This window comes from Centruroides sculpturatus, unplaced genomic scaffold (genome assembly GCF_000671375.1).
Source record: "Centruroides sculpturatus isolate CEXI.00-Female unplaced genomic scaffold, Cexi_2.0 scaffold1479, whole genome shotgun sequence".
In the NCBI taxonomy this organism is placed as follows: domain Eukaryota; kingdom Metazoa; phylum Arthropoda; class Arachnida; order Scorpiones; family Buthidae; genus Centruroides; species Centruroides sculpturatus.
Genome location: NW_019385779.1, coordinates 156,379 through 173,878, shown reverse-complemented (window position 1 = coordinate 173,878; position 17,500 = coordinate 156,379). Strand labels below are relative to the sequence as shown.

Sequence of the window (17,500 nt, the reverse complement as noted above, 5' to 3'; positions counted from 1 at the left end):
ATTTTATTTATGGAGCCCCTACAGCGGCACTTTCGGTAGTAATTTTGTTTGTGAACGTCTCGTCCACAAACAAAATGGCGCCTGCGCTGCTACTAACTACACTGGCATTCAAATGAAATAAATTTTAGTCACCGTTATTATATTTCTAATTTGTTTTCGTTTTCTTCGATAAAGAATTGGATGGACAGGGTTCGGCGGATTCTCTCATAAATTTAACTTTCTTCAGCGGCGGCCTTATCCATTGCGAGGCTCTGGGCGGCAGATCTTTGCGAGGCCCTTGTCCTTTGTGCAAAGTATGTGAATTGAAATAGTAGGCGCTTATTAATATTAATATATACTGTACTATAAATTAAATTTATTTTATTGTTATAACTAATATCCAAGGATAAAATAAAAAGTTTTAAATATCAACTTTTTTCTACTTGGTTGTTGCGCGAGGCCCCTCCAAGAGCGAGGCCCCGGGCGATTGCCCTGCTCGCCACCCCCTAAGGCCGCCACTGACTTTCTTCATAGGAATTTTTTACGTTTTCTTAACGCTCTTGTCGACAATCTTCCTCTTACAATGTTCATATTTCTTGGAGATAACATTCGCGGCTGAAAGAACACTTTTTGGCTCTTTCCACACTGGCATACGGCCGGCTCCCTTTCTTGTATGCCGGATGCAATGGGACCTGGCACTCCCCAAAAGCAAAGGGGCAAAAACACTTCTTAATTAAAATTCAAATTTTTAGGTTGTTTCTATTTCTAAATTTCTTTGAATTAACGGTTACATAAGGTGAGAATTCTTATAACTCTTGGAAATTGTTTGTTTGTTTAGTTATGGCAACTCAACACTTAAGCGATCTGCCTAGGGGGATGCCTTCCGGGAGGTCTTTTTAAGGGAAACTGGCTCCTATTTAGGCATTACAGATGTAGGAAAACCCGGAAAACTCCGCGTGGCCAGCCCGTCCGAGCGAGGCGCGAATCCACGACCGAACTCCCAGTATTCAGGGTACGAAGACCGCTTGGCCACTGGTGGGCTACTCTTGGAAATCACGGGCGCTATGATCACAAGGCAAAAATTGGGAAGAAAGTAGTACAGTATTTACATTTCTTACATAAAAATTATTATACAAATAAATAACACTACAATAAATTTATACTTTATACAGTATAGCGTCGATTATCCGAATCAATTGGGGACTGGGGTTATTCGGAATATCAGTGTTTCGGATAACCGATTACGCACGAAAAAATATATTAATTTATCCCATCTTGACATTTTTCTCCGTTGCGTGTCGTTTCGCGTTGAATTTTCGTCAATGTTAAGCCTAACGAAGACTATTGTATCGTTAAAAATTATTTTTTTATTTTGTACGAACAAAATAAATACAGTAATACCCCGAACTTACGCGATAGGTGGGACCGAGCGGTAACCGCGTAAGTCGAATTCGCGTAAGTCGGGATATAATTTCCCATATAAATACATACAAATAATTTTTAATTGGGGCCGGAGACTAAAGAAAACAATAATTTAGAAACAAAATGTTTAATAAAATCTTAGATAATACATATGTATAATAAATTAGGCCTATATTATTTTACAATTTTTCACATTTACTTGATTATTACGCCATAATTTTAACATTGTTTCCATCTCAGCGATAATACTGTGACGTTTACGAATGATGCTTGAATTTAAAGATTGAGCATTTTTCACAGCTTCGAGAATTTTTTCTTTGCCTTTTATAATTGTTCTGACCGACAATTCCGGTAGATCAAACTTCTTTGCCAATTCACAAATTTTCATTTTTGTATNAAGATATGCTGCATCAGATTTGCTGATATGTCATGGAGTAATTCAGAAAGCAAAGTGAATCATATGCTTAGTATACTAAATGAAGTGTAAAGATAAACATTAAGAAAACAAAGGTGATATTAGTAAAAACAACAACAAAAAGACAAAAGCTAGCATCATGATTGACAAACAGGTGGAACAAATAAGAAATTTTACTTATCTTCTGTAATTTCACTCCCTATGTAACAAATGTATACAGGAGATCAAAAAAAGAATAGTACCAATGAAACAAGCTTCCCAAAACAAAAGAAATCTGCTAACATCAAGACATGCAAGTATGGAAGCAAAGAAAACATTTACTATGACATTTCTCTAGACCAGGGCTTCCCAAACTGTGCGTCGCGACGCCCTGGGGAGTCGCGGCGCTTTCATAGGGGAGTCGCGAGACGATACCCACCGGTCGCCTGCACACGACGTAATGAGTGAGTGCGCTGCGCATGCGTCTCATCACCCCGCTTCTCCAATTTCCCGCTCTTTCGTTTAGTCTTTTGTTTTCGTCGATTACAAGCATTGAAGAATCAGTGTTTTGATTTCAAGTGTGTTCTATTTAAATTGCGCATTGTAAAATGGATAACTTTATTCAAATAAATAGAAAACGTGTTGAAGACTCAGGAAAGAGTACAAAGGAAACTGTAGGAAAACGAAAAAAGTACAGAAAATATGATGACCAATATTTAGATTTTGGATATACTTACGTTAGCAAAGGAAATGTGGAACTACCCCAATGTGTTGTTTGTCATAAGGTGCTGGCAGCTGAAAGTATGCTTCCTAATAAATTGAAACGTCATTTAGAAACAATTCGCAGTAATTTACAAGGAAAACCGCGAGATTTTTTTGCAAGAAAATTGCGAGAACTGAAACATCAGTCGACATCCTTGTTTTCCAGTGCATCTATTCCCTCCAAAGCACTGCTCGTCTCTTATAAGGTCGCTTACCGTATTGCCAAATGCAAGAAACCACACACGATTGCTGAAGATCTTATTTTACCTGCAGCGATTGATATGGTATCAGTGATGATTGGAGAATCGGCGGCTAAAGAAATAAAAAATATTCCTCTTTCTAACAATACGATTAGTCGTCGCATTCATGACATAGCTGAAGGCATTAATGAGCAAATTGTGGAAAAACTTTCTGGTTTATTTGCCATTCAACTGGATGAAGCGACAGACAGTAATAATGATGCTCAATTAATATGTTACGTGTGGTACATGGAAGGAGCAAATGTATGTGAGGATTTGTTATTTTGCAAAGAAATGACTGATACCGGGAAGGCTAATGATTTGTTTGCGATCATAGATTCATACATGAAAGAAAATAACATTCAATGGGAGAACTGTGTCGGTGTGTGTACAGATGGAGCTCGCGCGATGTCAAGGCAATATGGAGGACTTCAAGCTCTCATTAAAACCAAGGCACCAAATGCAAAATGGACACATTGCGTCATACATAGGGAGGCCCTGGCTACAAAAAATATTTCACCTGAATTAAATCTTGTGATCGATATAATTATTAAAGTGGTAAACTTTATAAAAACAAGACTCGTGAAGGCAAGATTTTTCCGAAAGCTTTGTGGAGATTTGGGTGCCGAGCATACATTTTTACTTTATTACTGTAACTCTCGTTGGTTGTCGAGAGGTAACGTACTCTCACGTGTATACGAATTAAAACATGAATTATACACGTATTTATTGATAGAATCGCATCGTGACACAGAAAAGTTTAAAGACACTGACTTCTTAATAAAACTGGCGTATCTTTGCGACATATTTGAGAAATTAAATGTCCTTAATAAATCGCCGAAGGGAAACGAAACGCATATACTGCAACTGGCTGATAAAATTGCAGCGTTTAAAACAAAGTTGCTGTTGTGGAAAAGAAAAATGAAGAGGAGCAAGAAAATACTGACTGTTTTCCTGTTTTAAATGGCTTTCTGCAAGAAAAATCTATTCAAAATCTGGAGCCAAGTTTGCAATCGATATTTATCCAAAACTTATCAACACTAAGCATCCATTTTGGTACATATTTTCCAAAGAATCTAAATCAATACGACTGGATTAGAGACGCATTCCAATCGATCCCACCCCCATCTACACTTTCAACAGTCGAGGAAAAACAGCTGTTAGAACTATCTTGTGATACGAGCCTAAAACTACGATTTGATAAAGACAAACTATTTCAATTTTGGAGCAATGTATCCCAAGAATATTGTACAGCTTTGAAGGTTCTTTTACCGTTTACTACGTCGTACTTGTGTGAAACTGGCTTTTCTGCAGTTGCAGTAATCAAGTCGAAATACAGGTCACAAATAAATTTAGAAAAAGAAATGGGAGTAGCGATTTCAAAACTTCAGCCCCGATTTAGAAGTTATGCTCAGAAAAGCAAGCTCATCCTTCTCATTAATTGGACTATTATGTTTTCTAATAAATAATAATTATTAGGATTCTACATTCTTTGGAGTTTTCTTTGAATAATGAAGTAATTTTAATGTCTGCTAGAGCTACAGGCAGGTATCTTCTTTTAGAAGGGCGTCGCAAAAAATGACAGCCAGTAAAAGGAGTCACAGTATAAAAAAGATTGGGAACCCCTGGGTTAATATATATTTTCGTACATAATCGGTTATCCGAAAAATAAGTTATCCGAACAAACCCAGTCCCCAATTGATTCGGATAAACGACGCTCTACTGTATTTAAATTCTGTGGGGGTCGTAAAAGCGCGTCGAAATTGCGACTAATTATGAAACTCCTAAGTCGGAGAGTTTCGAGGATCGAATCTGGTCAAGAGGGTGTGTTAATGACAGAACCCAGATGGGACGAAAACTTTCTTACGTATTGTAAAACAAACGCGACGCGATGATAAATAGCAAGGGGAAATGTCGACAGATAGAGAGAGCTTTGTCGAGATGCTTGCGAACAAGTGTCGGGTCGAAACAATCGCGAAAAGGAGGATTTAATGACAAAAGGGACATCTGTTATGCCCGAATGCGTTAAAGGGTAAATGGCCACAAGAACATCTGGTGGACCGTTTAAGTTCAAAGATGCCAGAGGAAAGGGTCATAACGGAGAAAAATACGAGCGCGGACTTTAAAAACTCCGTTATCACCTCTCCGACCTTTTCCCGACCCTGATCGGTCTCGGGTTTCGCCTAGAAACAAAAGAATGACTAATCGGGGTAAGGGAGTGGGTGAATGGTACCAATCAAAACGGTGATATTCGGGGAAAATCATATAAAATCCCCAAATCTCAAGGACAAACGGCCTATTCTCCTCTGGACAAACGCCACCTCGTAGAGCCAGGACCGTCGCCCGCCAACGGAACACTCCCATCCCAGCATCATTTCTAGTGCAACAGACACTTCTCCACCCAAGCTCCGGGGCTCGCATCTTCGGACTGCATCTGACCACCGACAACCGGAGATCACTGCCATCAAGCCGATCTAGATCGCATTGTTTATTGATATTATGTAAGTTAAACTAGTTATTAATTAAAATAAACGGTTTCGTGTAAGACTTGTCATCTTTGTCTCCCAGTGGCGTACCGTAGTGGGGGCGGAAAAATTTTACAATAAATAATAATAATATCTTGTAAAAATTTGAAACATCCTAATCTATACCTGCATCGCGCCTACGATAGTGCTATCGTCCGGACAGTGCGGGAATCGGCTCGCCGGGTAAACTAGTAACTCTTTCGTCCGAGGATTTCCTGCGAAACCTGTTGACTTTTTTTTTGCTTGTACGATTCATTCGCGTTCATATAGACCACTAATATCCAATAGAACTATTTTAAACACGTCGCTGAACTATCACCGAATTTTTCATTGCTTGTTCTGTGACAAAACTAAATTTTGGTTTTTTTAATTGAAATACCTAAATAAGGGGGGCCGAAATTTTCCTCCGCCCCGGGCGGCTGACACCCACGGTACGCCACTGTTTTCTCCTACCGCCACCATCCACGTATGATTCCCCCCTAGGTTTTCCTGACGAGCAATTAACGTATTGCCCCTAAAAGTCGGCAACTGTGCAATTCCTATACCATCAAAAATATAGAGAGACTGTGTCTTAAACATTGGAGGGGCCTTCACCTACGCTACGCTACTGACTATATATGAACTTCCGATGCAAACCGGAAGTCATGTTATTTCAATTCAAACATTTAAACCCTGAAAGGTATTATATAGATGACCATAGTCTAGCTTTTTAATACTCTTTCTACTCTGTGGACACTAAAAGGGCCTGTGTTTAAATCATGCATTTCATGAGTTCGGCTATGCAGATACTTACGCTATTGTCACTCAGTATCCCGATAAATAGCCACGAGCCGCCAATGATTATTTTATATATTCTTTGTAAATTTTTCAGCAACTGTTTTCGAAAAGAAAAATTCTCACTTTGTTACTTCAATATTTTGAATAAAGTGATTTTAATTACACAATTTTTAATGAAATAATTGATTAAAAAATAAATTTAGAATTTTAGACAAGTATAGTTTTATACAGATAGTCTATTTTAGCATATGCAATTTAGAGGCCGGATGGCCGAGCGGGCAACGTGACAACCCTCCGCTCTGGGTAACCCGGGATCGAATCCGGAAGGGCTAATGGATCTGCTATAAGAGGCCCTCCCAGTGCCCAAAGGGCGAAAAGAGTATTGAAAAAAGGAAATAAATTAAATAACTATAAGATAACTATGAGGATTTCCTTTCCCACTATAAAACTTTATTAATTTAATAACAATGCTTTTTTCAACAACTTTTTAAATTAATTAACTACACACTAATTTTTTGACGTTCTTTTCCATTAAATGTGTATGTCTCGTTTCTTTCGAATAAAACTGTTGATTGTTGTTTTTCAACCTTCTACAAACCACGGATTTAACATCGTTCTAAAAACTACACACAGAACGAACCGCAGTGCTCCATGTGTTAATAACGTGTCGTGTGAAATGTAAACTCCATTATAGGGTGCATTGTTATAAAAAAAAAAAATATTTGCGCGACAATAACGTACGTTTTTGAAAATTTTACGGCCATAATGTATTTACATAGGTTGCTGCTAGAGAAAAAATTCTCTCTTTTGCAGCATTTGAACGTAGAAAAGACAGCACTAATTTAGTTAATGTCGCAATATTTTTAAACAAATGATATATTTTTAAATGATTGCATTTGTAAGATTTTGTCACACGTTTCTGAAATGGAAAGTTTTTCAATTCATCAATTTCACAGCAATCTAATGAAACTAAAAGGTTTCGCCATCCCACTTCAATTTCATCCACATTAATTAAAACATAATGTTTAAAATGTTTTACTAGTTTTAATGTTTAACTTATTGATTAGATGAACTAGAGATTATAGTAAGGTTAATAAATTCTATTTATTAACCTTACTAATCGTTTTTGCACTTCAAATGCAACAGTTGTGTAAAAATTTAAACATCTCAATCTTATACCACCAGAAGCATCAGCTGATATGATATTAAATAAGTTTGCACAATTATATTCCCCAAGTATATTTTTCTAATGATAGATATAACTCAGAATTTCTCACATTCTCAAGTTAATTGTTGCTAAATTTTGTTCCGTAACAATATGGAGTTTCATACAATTTTATATTTTCATATAATGTTTCATAAGAATTTTCAAGTTTATTTACAAAACAGGTACTTCGGAGAAGGCCGAGTGGCGTAGGCAGTTAAGGCATCAACCTACCGTTCTTGGGAATTTAGGTTCGAATCTCACCAGAAAAGAGAAAAATTTCAGGAAAATTTTGGAGGTGGTCTGTTTCGGATATGTAAGACCTAGTTCTTAGAAGAACGTCTCATGGTAGTCCTGGAAGCTAAGGCCTCTTCAACAAACAGCTCTTTAGTTCCTAAAATACATTCGAAGTAGTCATTGAAAGAGAATCAACAAAATCTGAAAGATGTAGGATTCAATGACTACTTCGAATGTATTTTAGGAACTAAAGAGCTGTTTGTTGAAGAGGTCTCAACAAAGACTTCATACAGTACACGAGGAAAAAAATCTACAGACAAGAGTAATTGCAGTAAGGAAAAACATGGTTAATATGAATGTAGACGCAATGCTAAATACCTAGATGTTATTTGCTACTCATTTTCTTCCAATCCGCAATGGGTATAGAAAAAAAGCTCTCTTAGTGTCCACATGACGGAAAAAGTAAAAAAAAAAAAAAAATCGAGAAAAATGCGGAAATGCATCTTCCACAAATCCAAATCCAACCTAGTAATTAATTTTCAAATAGATTAATTAACATTATTCAATCGATGTTGTCAGGGCCGGTTTTGGTAGTTATGCAGTGTGTGCATGTACCCGGGCAATAGTGCAGTAAAAAATATAATTTTTTATACTGTAAATATAATAATCAACAAACTCCTGCCCGTCATTATCTAACTCCTTTCGGGGCAGAACTTTATGAATTATGTATAGTTAATCGGGACATCCTGCCCCTAAGCTCTCTATATTTGGTCTTGTTCTCAATGTATCTAACTCCGTTCTCGAGATTAAAGAAGGACAGACGACTGAGAATTTATAGGTCTACAATTTTTTGAAATTGCGGTCTAACCTAAATAAACAAAGAGATGCGCACCAAAGTTATTAATTTAAATATTCATATTTAAATAAATTTTTATATACATATGTATACTTATGTATTATATATTAAATAAGAAAAATTTCATTTTAATTTGCAACTTGTATTTTATGGCGGCGCAGAAATATAACTTTCAACAAAGGCTGGTATTATCGGCTTTTTTTTTTTGAGTGCACCACTCTGAAGTGAGTATTACACTAAATCAATAATTACATATATAAAATGACAAGAGGTAGGTAAGAAAATGAACAATGCAATACATGGTTAGCTAACACCGGAATTCGAAGAAACAGTTAACCGTTTTTTCTTAAAATAATCCTTAATAAAAATAGCAAAATAAGCACACAGTTCCTTGGACACAAGAATATACGCTGGACAGGGCCAACCATATCCCAAGGACAGAACTTCCAGCATTAGCCTGAAGCGTTCAACTTCATAGATATGACATTCGTAAATTATGTATTTTACAGTTTCGGCTTTACCCATTGCGCATGAGCAGAAGGTACTGCTGCCCAAATTACGTGCCGATAAATAGCAATTAAAATTACCATGTCCAGTAAGTATTTGAGAAAAGGAATAGGAAAAATTCTTAAATTGGATTCTTAAGAAAATCATAAACTGTAGTACAAGATGTTCTGCCCATAAACTGGGTAGAACATCTTGGTGACATTTCCTTTAGTCGAAGAAGTCCATGACTGGTTCCATGCAGAGATAAGATGGTCATAAATTATCCTCGTCAGGACATTTCTAGAATAAGACTGTAAAGTCAGAGGTAAGTTTTCATCTTTAGAAGCATCTTTTGCCGCAGCATCTGCCATCTCATTACCTATCACGCCAAATGTCCTGGGACATGGGAGAATTTAAAGCATTTCAAACTTGAGCTTACGGTTTCTTGAATATTTCTGATCCGACTACTTCGAAAGTCAATATTCATAAGGGTATTATCGGCTTGATTTGAATAAAATTAAAATAAATATACTGTATATCAAATATTTTAATGGATTTTTTACCCCTCTCATACATTGGCTTAGATTTTGAATTTATTCGCGATTAGCATTGATAGGGGCGGCCAACAGTCCAAAACGGGCCTGGATATTATTTCAATAATATAATCGGAAGAAGTCGTGACAGAAAATATCGACAGCAGTGCCATCTATTTTCTCTCATATTATTTGGAGGTCAGAAGTTAAAATGGCGGCGAACATAGTAGCGTTGACGAGGTTGAGTGCAGGTAAAACTTACTTTGTCACTCACTTATTTTGATATTTATTTTGATTTTTCTTATATAAATGACACTTATTATCGTGAACATATAAATTGAAATAATAGGTAAAACAAGAATAACGTAATATGCATAGTTATCTGTGATAACGTCAATTCTACTACTAAAAAGTTTGTTTTCCTCCTGTTAAGAAAACAGATGATACAGATGTTTCTTATTAAATTGATTTCTATTTCTTATAAAAGTGTTACAAACGAAACAGGCTTTAGTTGAAGAATGTACTTTGACCTTTAAGCTGTACTTATTGTTACAGATTATAAATAAATGCTCGATACGAGTAAGGAGTAAACAATTTAGTCAATCGTTTTAAGTAAACATAAGGTTATATCTGTTTTAAAAAAAATCTAACAAAGAAGACTTTGATCTTTGTAGAAACTAGAAAAAGTTGAATGGATCATAAATCTTAATAAAGTTAAAGTTTTTGTCAAAGCTGTAATTCAGTATAAACTGTACATCAAAAATATTTTATGTAAAAAAATATATACAAGCTTATCTTCCTTTTTTCATATCAAAATTTTTTATTTAATTTACTATATATATAATATTTAGAATTTGTAATTAATCTGATATCTAAAATACATAGGTGCTTTTACTATTTAACTCGTATATCAGGTGGTGGCTTTTTATATTAAATAAGCATCCACATGATTGCTGTATCTTACATTATTATTCTGCTAAAATTTTATCATTAAACTACGGTACTACTACTCAGACCTTTAAAATGCAGTAAAGTTTTATTTTTTGTGTTTTTGATCATCTTTATCAACCTTCTTCAGAATAGAAAGAAGCAAATTGAAATTTAAAAAGAGTGAAAGCTGGAAAGTATTCTGAATAAGCTGATTTGAATGTTAATATTTTACAACAATGAAAATTTGAATGCATAAAATATAAATGTATACAAATAAAAACAAAAAACACAAAAATAAAATTAAAATGAAAGAAATAAAAGAAAATAAAGTACATAGCACTTGACTGTACCTTTAACAAAAATATATATAAGAACTAAACTAATGACAAAATTCATATATTATGCATACTATTCCATACAAAAATGTTATAACTTTATACTAAAATATCAACTTTAATAAAATAAAATAATCTACTAAAATATCAACTTTATACTAAAATATCAATATGTTTAAACAGCTATATGTTCTTTATCATCATAGTTTGTTATCTGGAGCCCAAATCTAATAATTTTATAACTACTACCGTGCACCTCTTTGAAAAGACATCTTAATAGTAATACAGGTATACCTCGATTTACGTCGTTTCGAGTATGTCATTCCCGATTATACGTCGTTTGTCAAAAAAATATATGGAAAAATAAAAATCAAGTTTAAGTCATTTTATTTGACTTTGTCTGTCCACCATAAATATTGAAGTCGTAATATCACTAGAAAAGCATTTAAAGCACATAAAATCATATTAAAATATATACATTTACAAGTATGTACTGTATTTACAGTACATGTATTTGTAAATTTAGATTACTTTTTTCTGTACTATATTGAAAACTAAAATTTATTTGTTTGTAAGCTTAAAATAGATCCTTATTAATCATATATTATTAAAAATGCATTAATAAATAAAATACAGAACCGGGAATGGTAATTTATGGTTTAGCCTAGTGACAAGTAGATTCGGAGACAAGTAAATTCGACTTACGTCGCCTCTCCTGGAACCAATTACCGACGTAAGGCGAGGTATACCTGTACTGTGTTTTATTTCAGAGTAGTAGTTACAGTATATCATTGTTTTATATAAATTTTCCTATTATGATCTGATTGAAACTAATATGAGCCATTGCAAATGAAAGTGGTTTAAGTACATTTATTTTTAAATTGAGATATTTAAATGTTTGCATTTGTATTGATTCAAAATGATTGATAACTGATAATATGTGATATTACATTTTTCTGATTATAAGTATGCTTTATATTTTTACAAAAAGATCACATAGAATTGTAACTAGTGTTGTCATTAACTTGATTTAAAAAAAAAAAAAAAACGCATTTAAACCATTTTCATTTTCACCAACTCATATATATTAATAAAGCCCATCAAAAGTTACAAATTAAATATAGTTGAAATTACAAAAATTTCATTCAAGTTATTGTCATCATAACTTGCAAATTATTGCAAATATGATTTGCAATTGAAAATCAGGAGTTAGAATTAGAAATTAACTATCAGTTTTATTCCAATAACTAGCTTACCCGTATTGCTGCGATCTCAGAAGAAAGGAAATTAAAGCAAACTCGTTATGATAAAATTAAATTTACATTTTATCATTTTTATTGAAACTTATTATTATTATTATTCATTTTCATTGGGAAAACATTTCAAAGTGTCGTTTCAATTCTGTTTATTTATTGGAGTGCTTGTGGATACACGATATTTTTTGTTTTTCCGTCTGGTGCATACATGAATAAATCAGAAGGTTTTCCGACGCGTGAGCCAGCCACATACAGTTGTCCATGCGAGAAGCATGGATTCTCCAAATTTAGCTCATACACTTGCAGCAATTGTCAGAAGTGCAATATTTCCCATTTTTATATATGTATTTTTTAATCCTTTATAATTTTAATTATTTAATTGCTCCTTCCTCTCTTCCTTGGCATGTTGTGAAATTTCTGATAGTTGGATAATAAACCGTTTTATTGTAATTTGAGTCAATATTAAAATTTGGAAAAGGGGGATACCTAGATTGGTAAAATACGCGAATTTCTTCCTACAACTTCAGTTGTTGTTCGGGGTACAGTTAAGGTTTTAACGAAATTCAAGCGAATACATAATTAGCAAAAAAAAGTTGAAATAAAGTGATTAAACAAAAATTATTACAAATATCGTAAATAACAGTTCACAAATGCATATATAGAGATATTTTTTGTAGGGGGGAAATGGTCTTCACAATTTGAAATCGATCGAACACACAGTGCTTGAATGCTTGTGTAAATGTGCGCCATGGTTAAACTGTTATGTATCGTTTATGTGTATATATGTGTTTTCCTATTTATCTTATATTCCCAATCGTACCATGTGTCGTGGCGCAGTATAGCCTGCATGGCTTTTGTGCCAATAAAAATTAACCAACCGTAAACGCGCGCCATCTATCGTAGGATAAATGCCAGAAACCTTCGCGGGAGTGTATTAAAAAACTTCTCAAATTTTCACGGTAATCAGATAAATGGTGTGGTAATGCATGAAGGACACACACACACACACACACACACTCATTTTTATATATATATATAGATAACTGTCCTCAAGTAGTAACAAGTTGCATTTTGCCCTTAAAACTTGAAATATAATAACTGCTTGTTGTTTTTTCTGTTTCCCTATTTTCAGGAATCCTTGAATGGTAGCCATGTCTACTATTCAAGGATTTCTGAAAACTTAGGGAAACAATGAAAAATTAATATATACTGTAATGTTCAGTAGCTAGTTACCATATTTATTTAACAAATAAACTTTAATAAAAAATAAAATATATAAAATTTAGTAGGTGTATTTTATAATTATTTTTTTTACTGGTATACAAAAAGTAACACTCATTATAAAGAAAAGATACCAATTGCCATTTTAAATATAATTTTAATAATTTGTTTTAAAATTAAAATTATCACAAATAAATATTTCAATACTATATTAATAAATAGATATTAAACAGTTGTCATATTTCTGCACAAATAAGAGTTCTTATTAGTTATATGTGAAATTCACTTGTGTTTATTTTGAAAAAAGTCTTGCTTAGCTTATAGAGCAAACCTTGCTTACAAGAGTATGCTCTTATGTGTGCCAGCTTGTTTTGCTTTATAAGAGCACTGCACTGCTTTGTCAATGTAATTTAAATATACATGAACTGATTGATATACTGTAGTAACTACTATATTTTTGCAAATTGACTAGCTTGTTTGGTAAAAACTGGCATGTCAGTTTACCTGGGGAAAGCTGGTTTAGTTGCTGTGTTAGTTTAAGTGAGGATATGCATGACAGAAGGAAAAAAATGTGAAAAAAGGAATTGAGTCTCACAGATGCCAGTTTTTATTCTAAACTGTGAGATTATCAATGTTGCATCAAAAATTATGATTATATCTTTACTTTTTACATTTTGACTTCTCTCTAATGATATAAAATACTTGTGGATTGCCATTTTTATGTTTATTTGATTGTAATTTGATCTGAAAACACAAAAAATAAACATATCAAATTTCAATTCATTGTAAATTATCTCAAATTTTACAGATTGACATTGGATTTGTTTGTAATTGGAGGTTGATAGGTTGGTTCTCAAAGTCACTATCCTGACTTTGAAAATCAACCTCCAGTTACAAACCAACTTATTTTCAAGGCAGATTGTCAGTGCAGCCTGCACCACCACCTACTGATAATATCAGTTAATCACCAATTGTTTTAATACACTGTAAACAAAAATTGCATCATTTGCATTTTTCCTTGCATGTACAGATGTTGTATGTAGATCAAAAATGAGATTAAATATATAGTAAGCTAATTTTCAGAGAGAGAGAGTGACATTTTTATTTTTTAGTCACAGTTTTATCTGCATGCTGGTGACTCTGGATTTTCTGGTATGCAGGTCTTCCCTAGTTATATGCAGCATTCTCATCAATCCATGAAATTATGATATTCAGTGATATCTCTATTGCTACCACTATTAAAAATAAGATGCTAAAATAAAAAAAATGTTTCTGATACTATAAAATTTTTCTAAAAATGAGTTTTTTTTTTAGATATTTTATGGTATACAGTGCAAATTTTCCCACAGCAATAAGAGGATACATACTTTTATATTTGGATATAAGATCACACTTTCATAAGTGCAGAAATATAGTATGTGCAAAGGAAATAATAATTTCCTTAAACAATAATTGCAATTGAATAGTAGCCACAGCTTTTGTTTAAATAAAACAATAATAAGCATTTAAATACTTAAAGTAAAATAAATTCTTATTAGTTGTGATTTCATCTAGGTTTGCAAATACAAATGCTAGTTTAAATAAAATGCATTTTATTTAAAATTTTATTATTTAAAAACTGATTGAAATTGTGGATTAAACTTAAAACAAATTATATTGCATAAATGAAATTTTTTATCAACTTTAATTTAGAACAGTGATTCCCAACTGGGGATATGTGCTTGGTTTAGGGGACATGAAAAAAAATTAATAATGGTAAATGTACTATAAGAATATTCAGATCCTGTGTTGAGGTACTTGATGGTTAGTTTTAAGTAAATTTTTATACAGTATTTATCCATGTTCTTCCTGCAATGCTTTTCAATTTAAAAATAATTTTTTAATGTAATTGTACAGCACTATATAATTGACCAAGGTGCCAGTGTTTGACAAACATGTGAAATAAATCTTAGCAAAAGTGAAAAATGGGAAATAAAACTTAGGAAAATGGGCTTCCAAGGGGTATGCAAGACAAAAAGATTGGAAACCCACTGGTTTAGAATAGAGTTTAGATTATGGTAAGAAATTAAAGTAATTGTAAAGTAAAGAATATAAAGTAATTATTATCAGGCCATACTAGAAACCATTTTCATGGTTTCTAGTATGGCCTGATAACAATTAGAATTGTGCAGGTTTAATTTTGTTGTCATAAAAGAGTCTTTTTGTTTTAATAATGACATCTGTCCAAATGCAATTTATGTATGTTTTTGGTGTATATATATTATATGCAGCCTCTTTTAAATAAAATATGGTCTTCTCATTACAAAGTTCTCTACCTGTGGTTTAGATTTTGAGTAAAAACTTTTCTTTCATCTTGCTTAATTAGTTTGATTCAGATGAAAATTTTTATTTCTTTCTTCATCTTTGAAGAATTTAATTAGGAATGAATACTGTGCATTATATAGATATTATTAGTGAGTTGAATCAATAATAATTGAACAACTATTAAAGAAGAGAGTAATGTGAAATTGAAAACACACTCTTAGAATTATATTTTAACTATTTTATACACAGTATTTTAACTACACTAATTTGATAGTTATTTGGTAATTGTTAAGTATAAAACAGAATAATGCATACAATTAAATATTTTTTACTAGAATTGTTAGTTTTGCAAACAAGTGGTGAGGAATTGGAAAAAGTAATTAGACTAATTAAATTAATATATTAGAAAATATAACATTATCACTCTTCTGTTAGCCTTATTGTTATTTTCATCATTAGCAATTTCTTGTATCAAATTCTAAGTTTTGAATGATAATATTTTCAAAATTTTGTATGTGTAAAGTTATACAAAAAATAACTATAAATTATCTGAATAAGAATACTTTATCATCCAGTAATTTCTTAGTTAATATTTAAATAAATATGTTGTAAGTAATACAAAATTTTACTGGTATAAATAATATGTAGTATAACTAATATTTTAAAATCATTTTTTCATTTTTATTTTCAGTTAGGTGTCTTGGTTTAAGAAATTGTAGTTATAGTGCTACAAGAGTCAATTTAAAAATAGGAAAGGATACTAAATTAATATGTCAAGGTTTCACTGGAAAACAAGTAAGTATATTTTGAATTAATAATAATGTTTACTTTAATATTAATTAAAGTAAAATTTTTTTACTGATTAACATCAAGAAATAATTACTATGTTATAAAAAAATGACCTTTTTGATTCTTCATACAGTAATTGTGAAAATAAATTAGAACTTAACAATTTTTATTATTGACTACATTATTATATTATTTATGCACTTATATTGTCAGGAGATAATACCAATAGAACAGAATTCTTAAGTTTTAAACAGAATAACATTTTTTAAATAACACAAATTCGAAAATTAAAATTACACATAAGATTAAACTGTAAGATAATAAATTTAAAGGATAATAATATAGGATAATAAATTTAAAGGAGTTTGAAAAAGAAATAAAATAAAAATTAATTTAATGAAAAAAGCAATTAAAAGATCAAAATATAACATTATGAACAAGGTATAAGTTTCCTGTCCGATGATTTGTGTAAAGCATGATGGTTACTAGGATTATTTACATAAAATAGTATTGTTTTACAGTAAAACGTTTGAATTTCAACAAATAATTAATCATTTGTTATTGTTTGATGAAAGATGCATTTTGTTATATTTTTACTTATTTATGATTTTTACATGGACAAATTAATAAATTCATAGAAACTGTCATGTATAAGTATGAAATATAATGCATTATATTAATAAAAAAAATGTTTGATTTTTAAATTTGTAACAGATTAATGAAAGACTTATTCAAAAGACCCTATATTTAAGTTTGCTCCTGGTGCCAAATGCTCTAGCCATTGACCCTGATGTAGACAGATTTTAGAAGACATTATTTCATACTATTTTTTCTTTTTTTGATGATTTACTAATATATTTTTAATATTATTTGTTTAGAAATGACAACTCAGGCATTAAAATTTTTTTATAGGGAACATTTCACAGTAAACAGTCTCTTGAATATGGGACACAATTTGTAGGAGGAGTTTCTCCAGGTAAAGGTGGACAAACACATTTAGGTCTTCCTGTTTTTAATTCTGTAAAAGAGGTAAGATATATAAATTTTTTTAGCTGATATTTACTAATATCAAATACAGTAGAACCTCAATTATCCGGACTAATTGGGGATGAAGGTAGTCCGGATAAGGAAAAATCTGGATAATCGAAACAAATACTTTAATTTGTCTTTTAATGATAATACAACACGTTTTCTTTTCAATGACATATCGGTAATATTAAAAGTAAATACTGTATTTAAATCGTGATCAAA

The 17,500-nt window shown here is 32.0% G+C and overlaps 2 protein-coding genes across 2 annotated transcripts in view; both read left to right on the top strand.

Annotated features, from left to right (window-relative positions):
- Positions 1-2,403: 2,403 nt before the first annotated feature.
- Positions 2,404-3,992, top strand: LOC111642066 (SCAN domain-containing protein 3-like). The gene has a single exon (XM_023388333.1). The coding sequence runs from the start codon at positions 2,404-2,406 to the stop codon at positions 3,757-3,759; it is 1,356 nt and encodes a 451-aa protein (XP_023244101.1). The 3' UTR covers positions 3,760-3,992.
- Positions 3,993-9,546: 5,554 nt separating this feature from the next.
- LOC111642065 (succinate--CoA ligase [ADP/GDP-forming] subunit alpha, mitochondrial-like) overlaps positions 9,547-17,500 on the top strand; it is a 29,018-nt gene continuing 21,064 nt past the window's right edge. Inside the window, exons 1-3 of the mRNA XM_023388332.1 lie at positions 9,547-9,665; positions 16,152-16,255; positions 17,162-17,278. Of these exons, the coding sequence (XP_023244100.1) occupies positions 9,626-9,665; positions 16,152-16,255; positions 17,162-17,278 (261 nt within the window). The 5' untranslated portion in view covers positions 9,547-9,625. The remainder of the gene's footprint in view (positions 9,666-16,151; positions 16,256-17,161; positions 17,279-17,500) is intronic.

Bases quoted from the DNA above. Each gene is read 5' to 3' on its own strand.
- LOC111642066 (XM_023388333.1), top strand. From the start codon at position 2,404: ATGGATAACTTTATTCAAATAAATAGAAAACGTGTTGAAGACTCAGGA.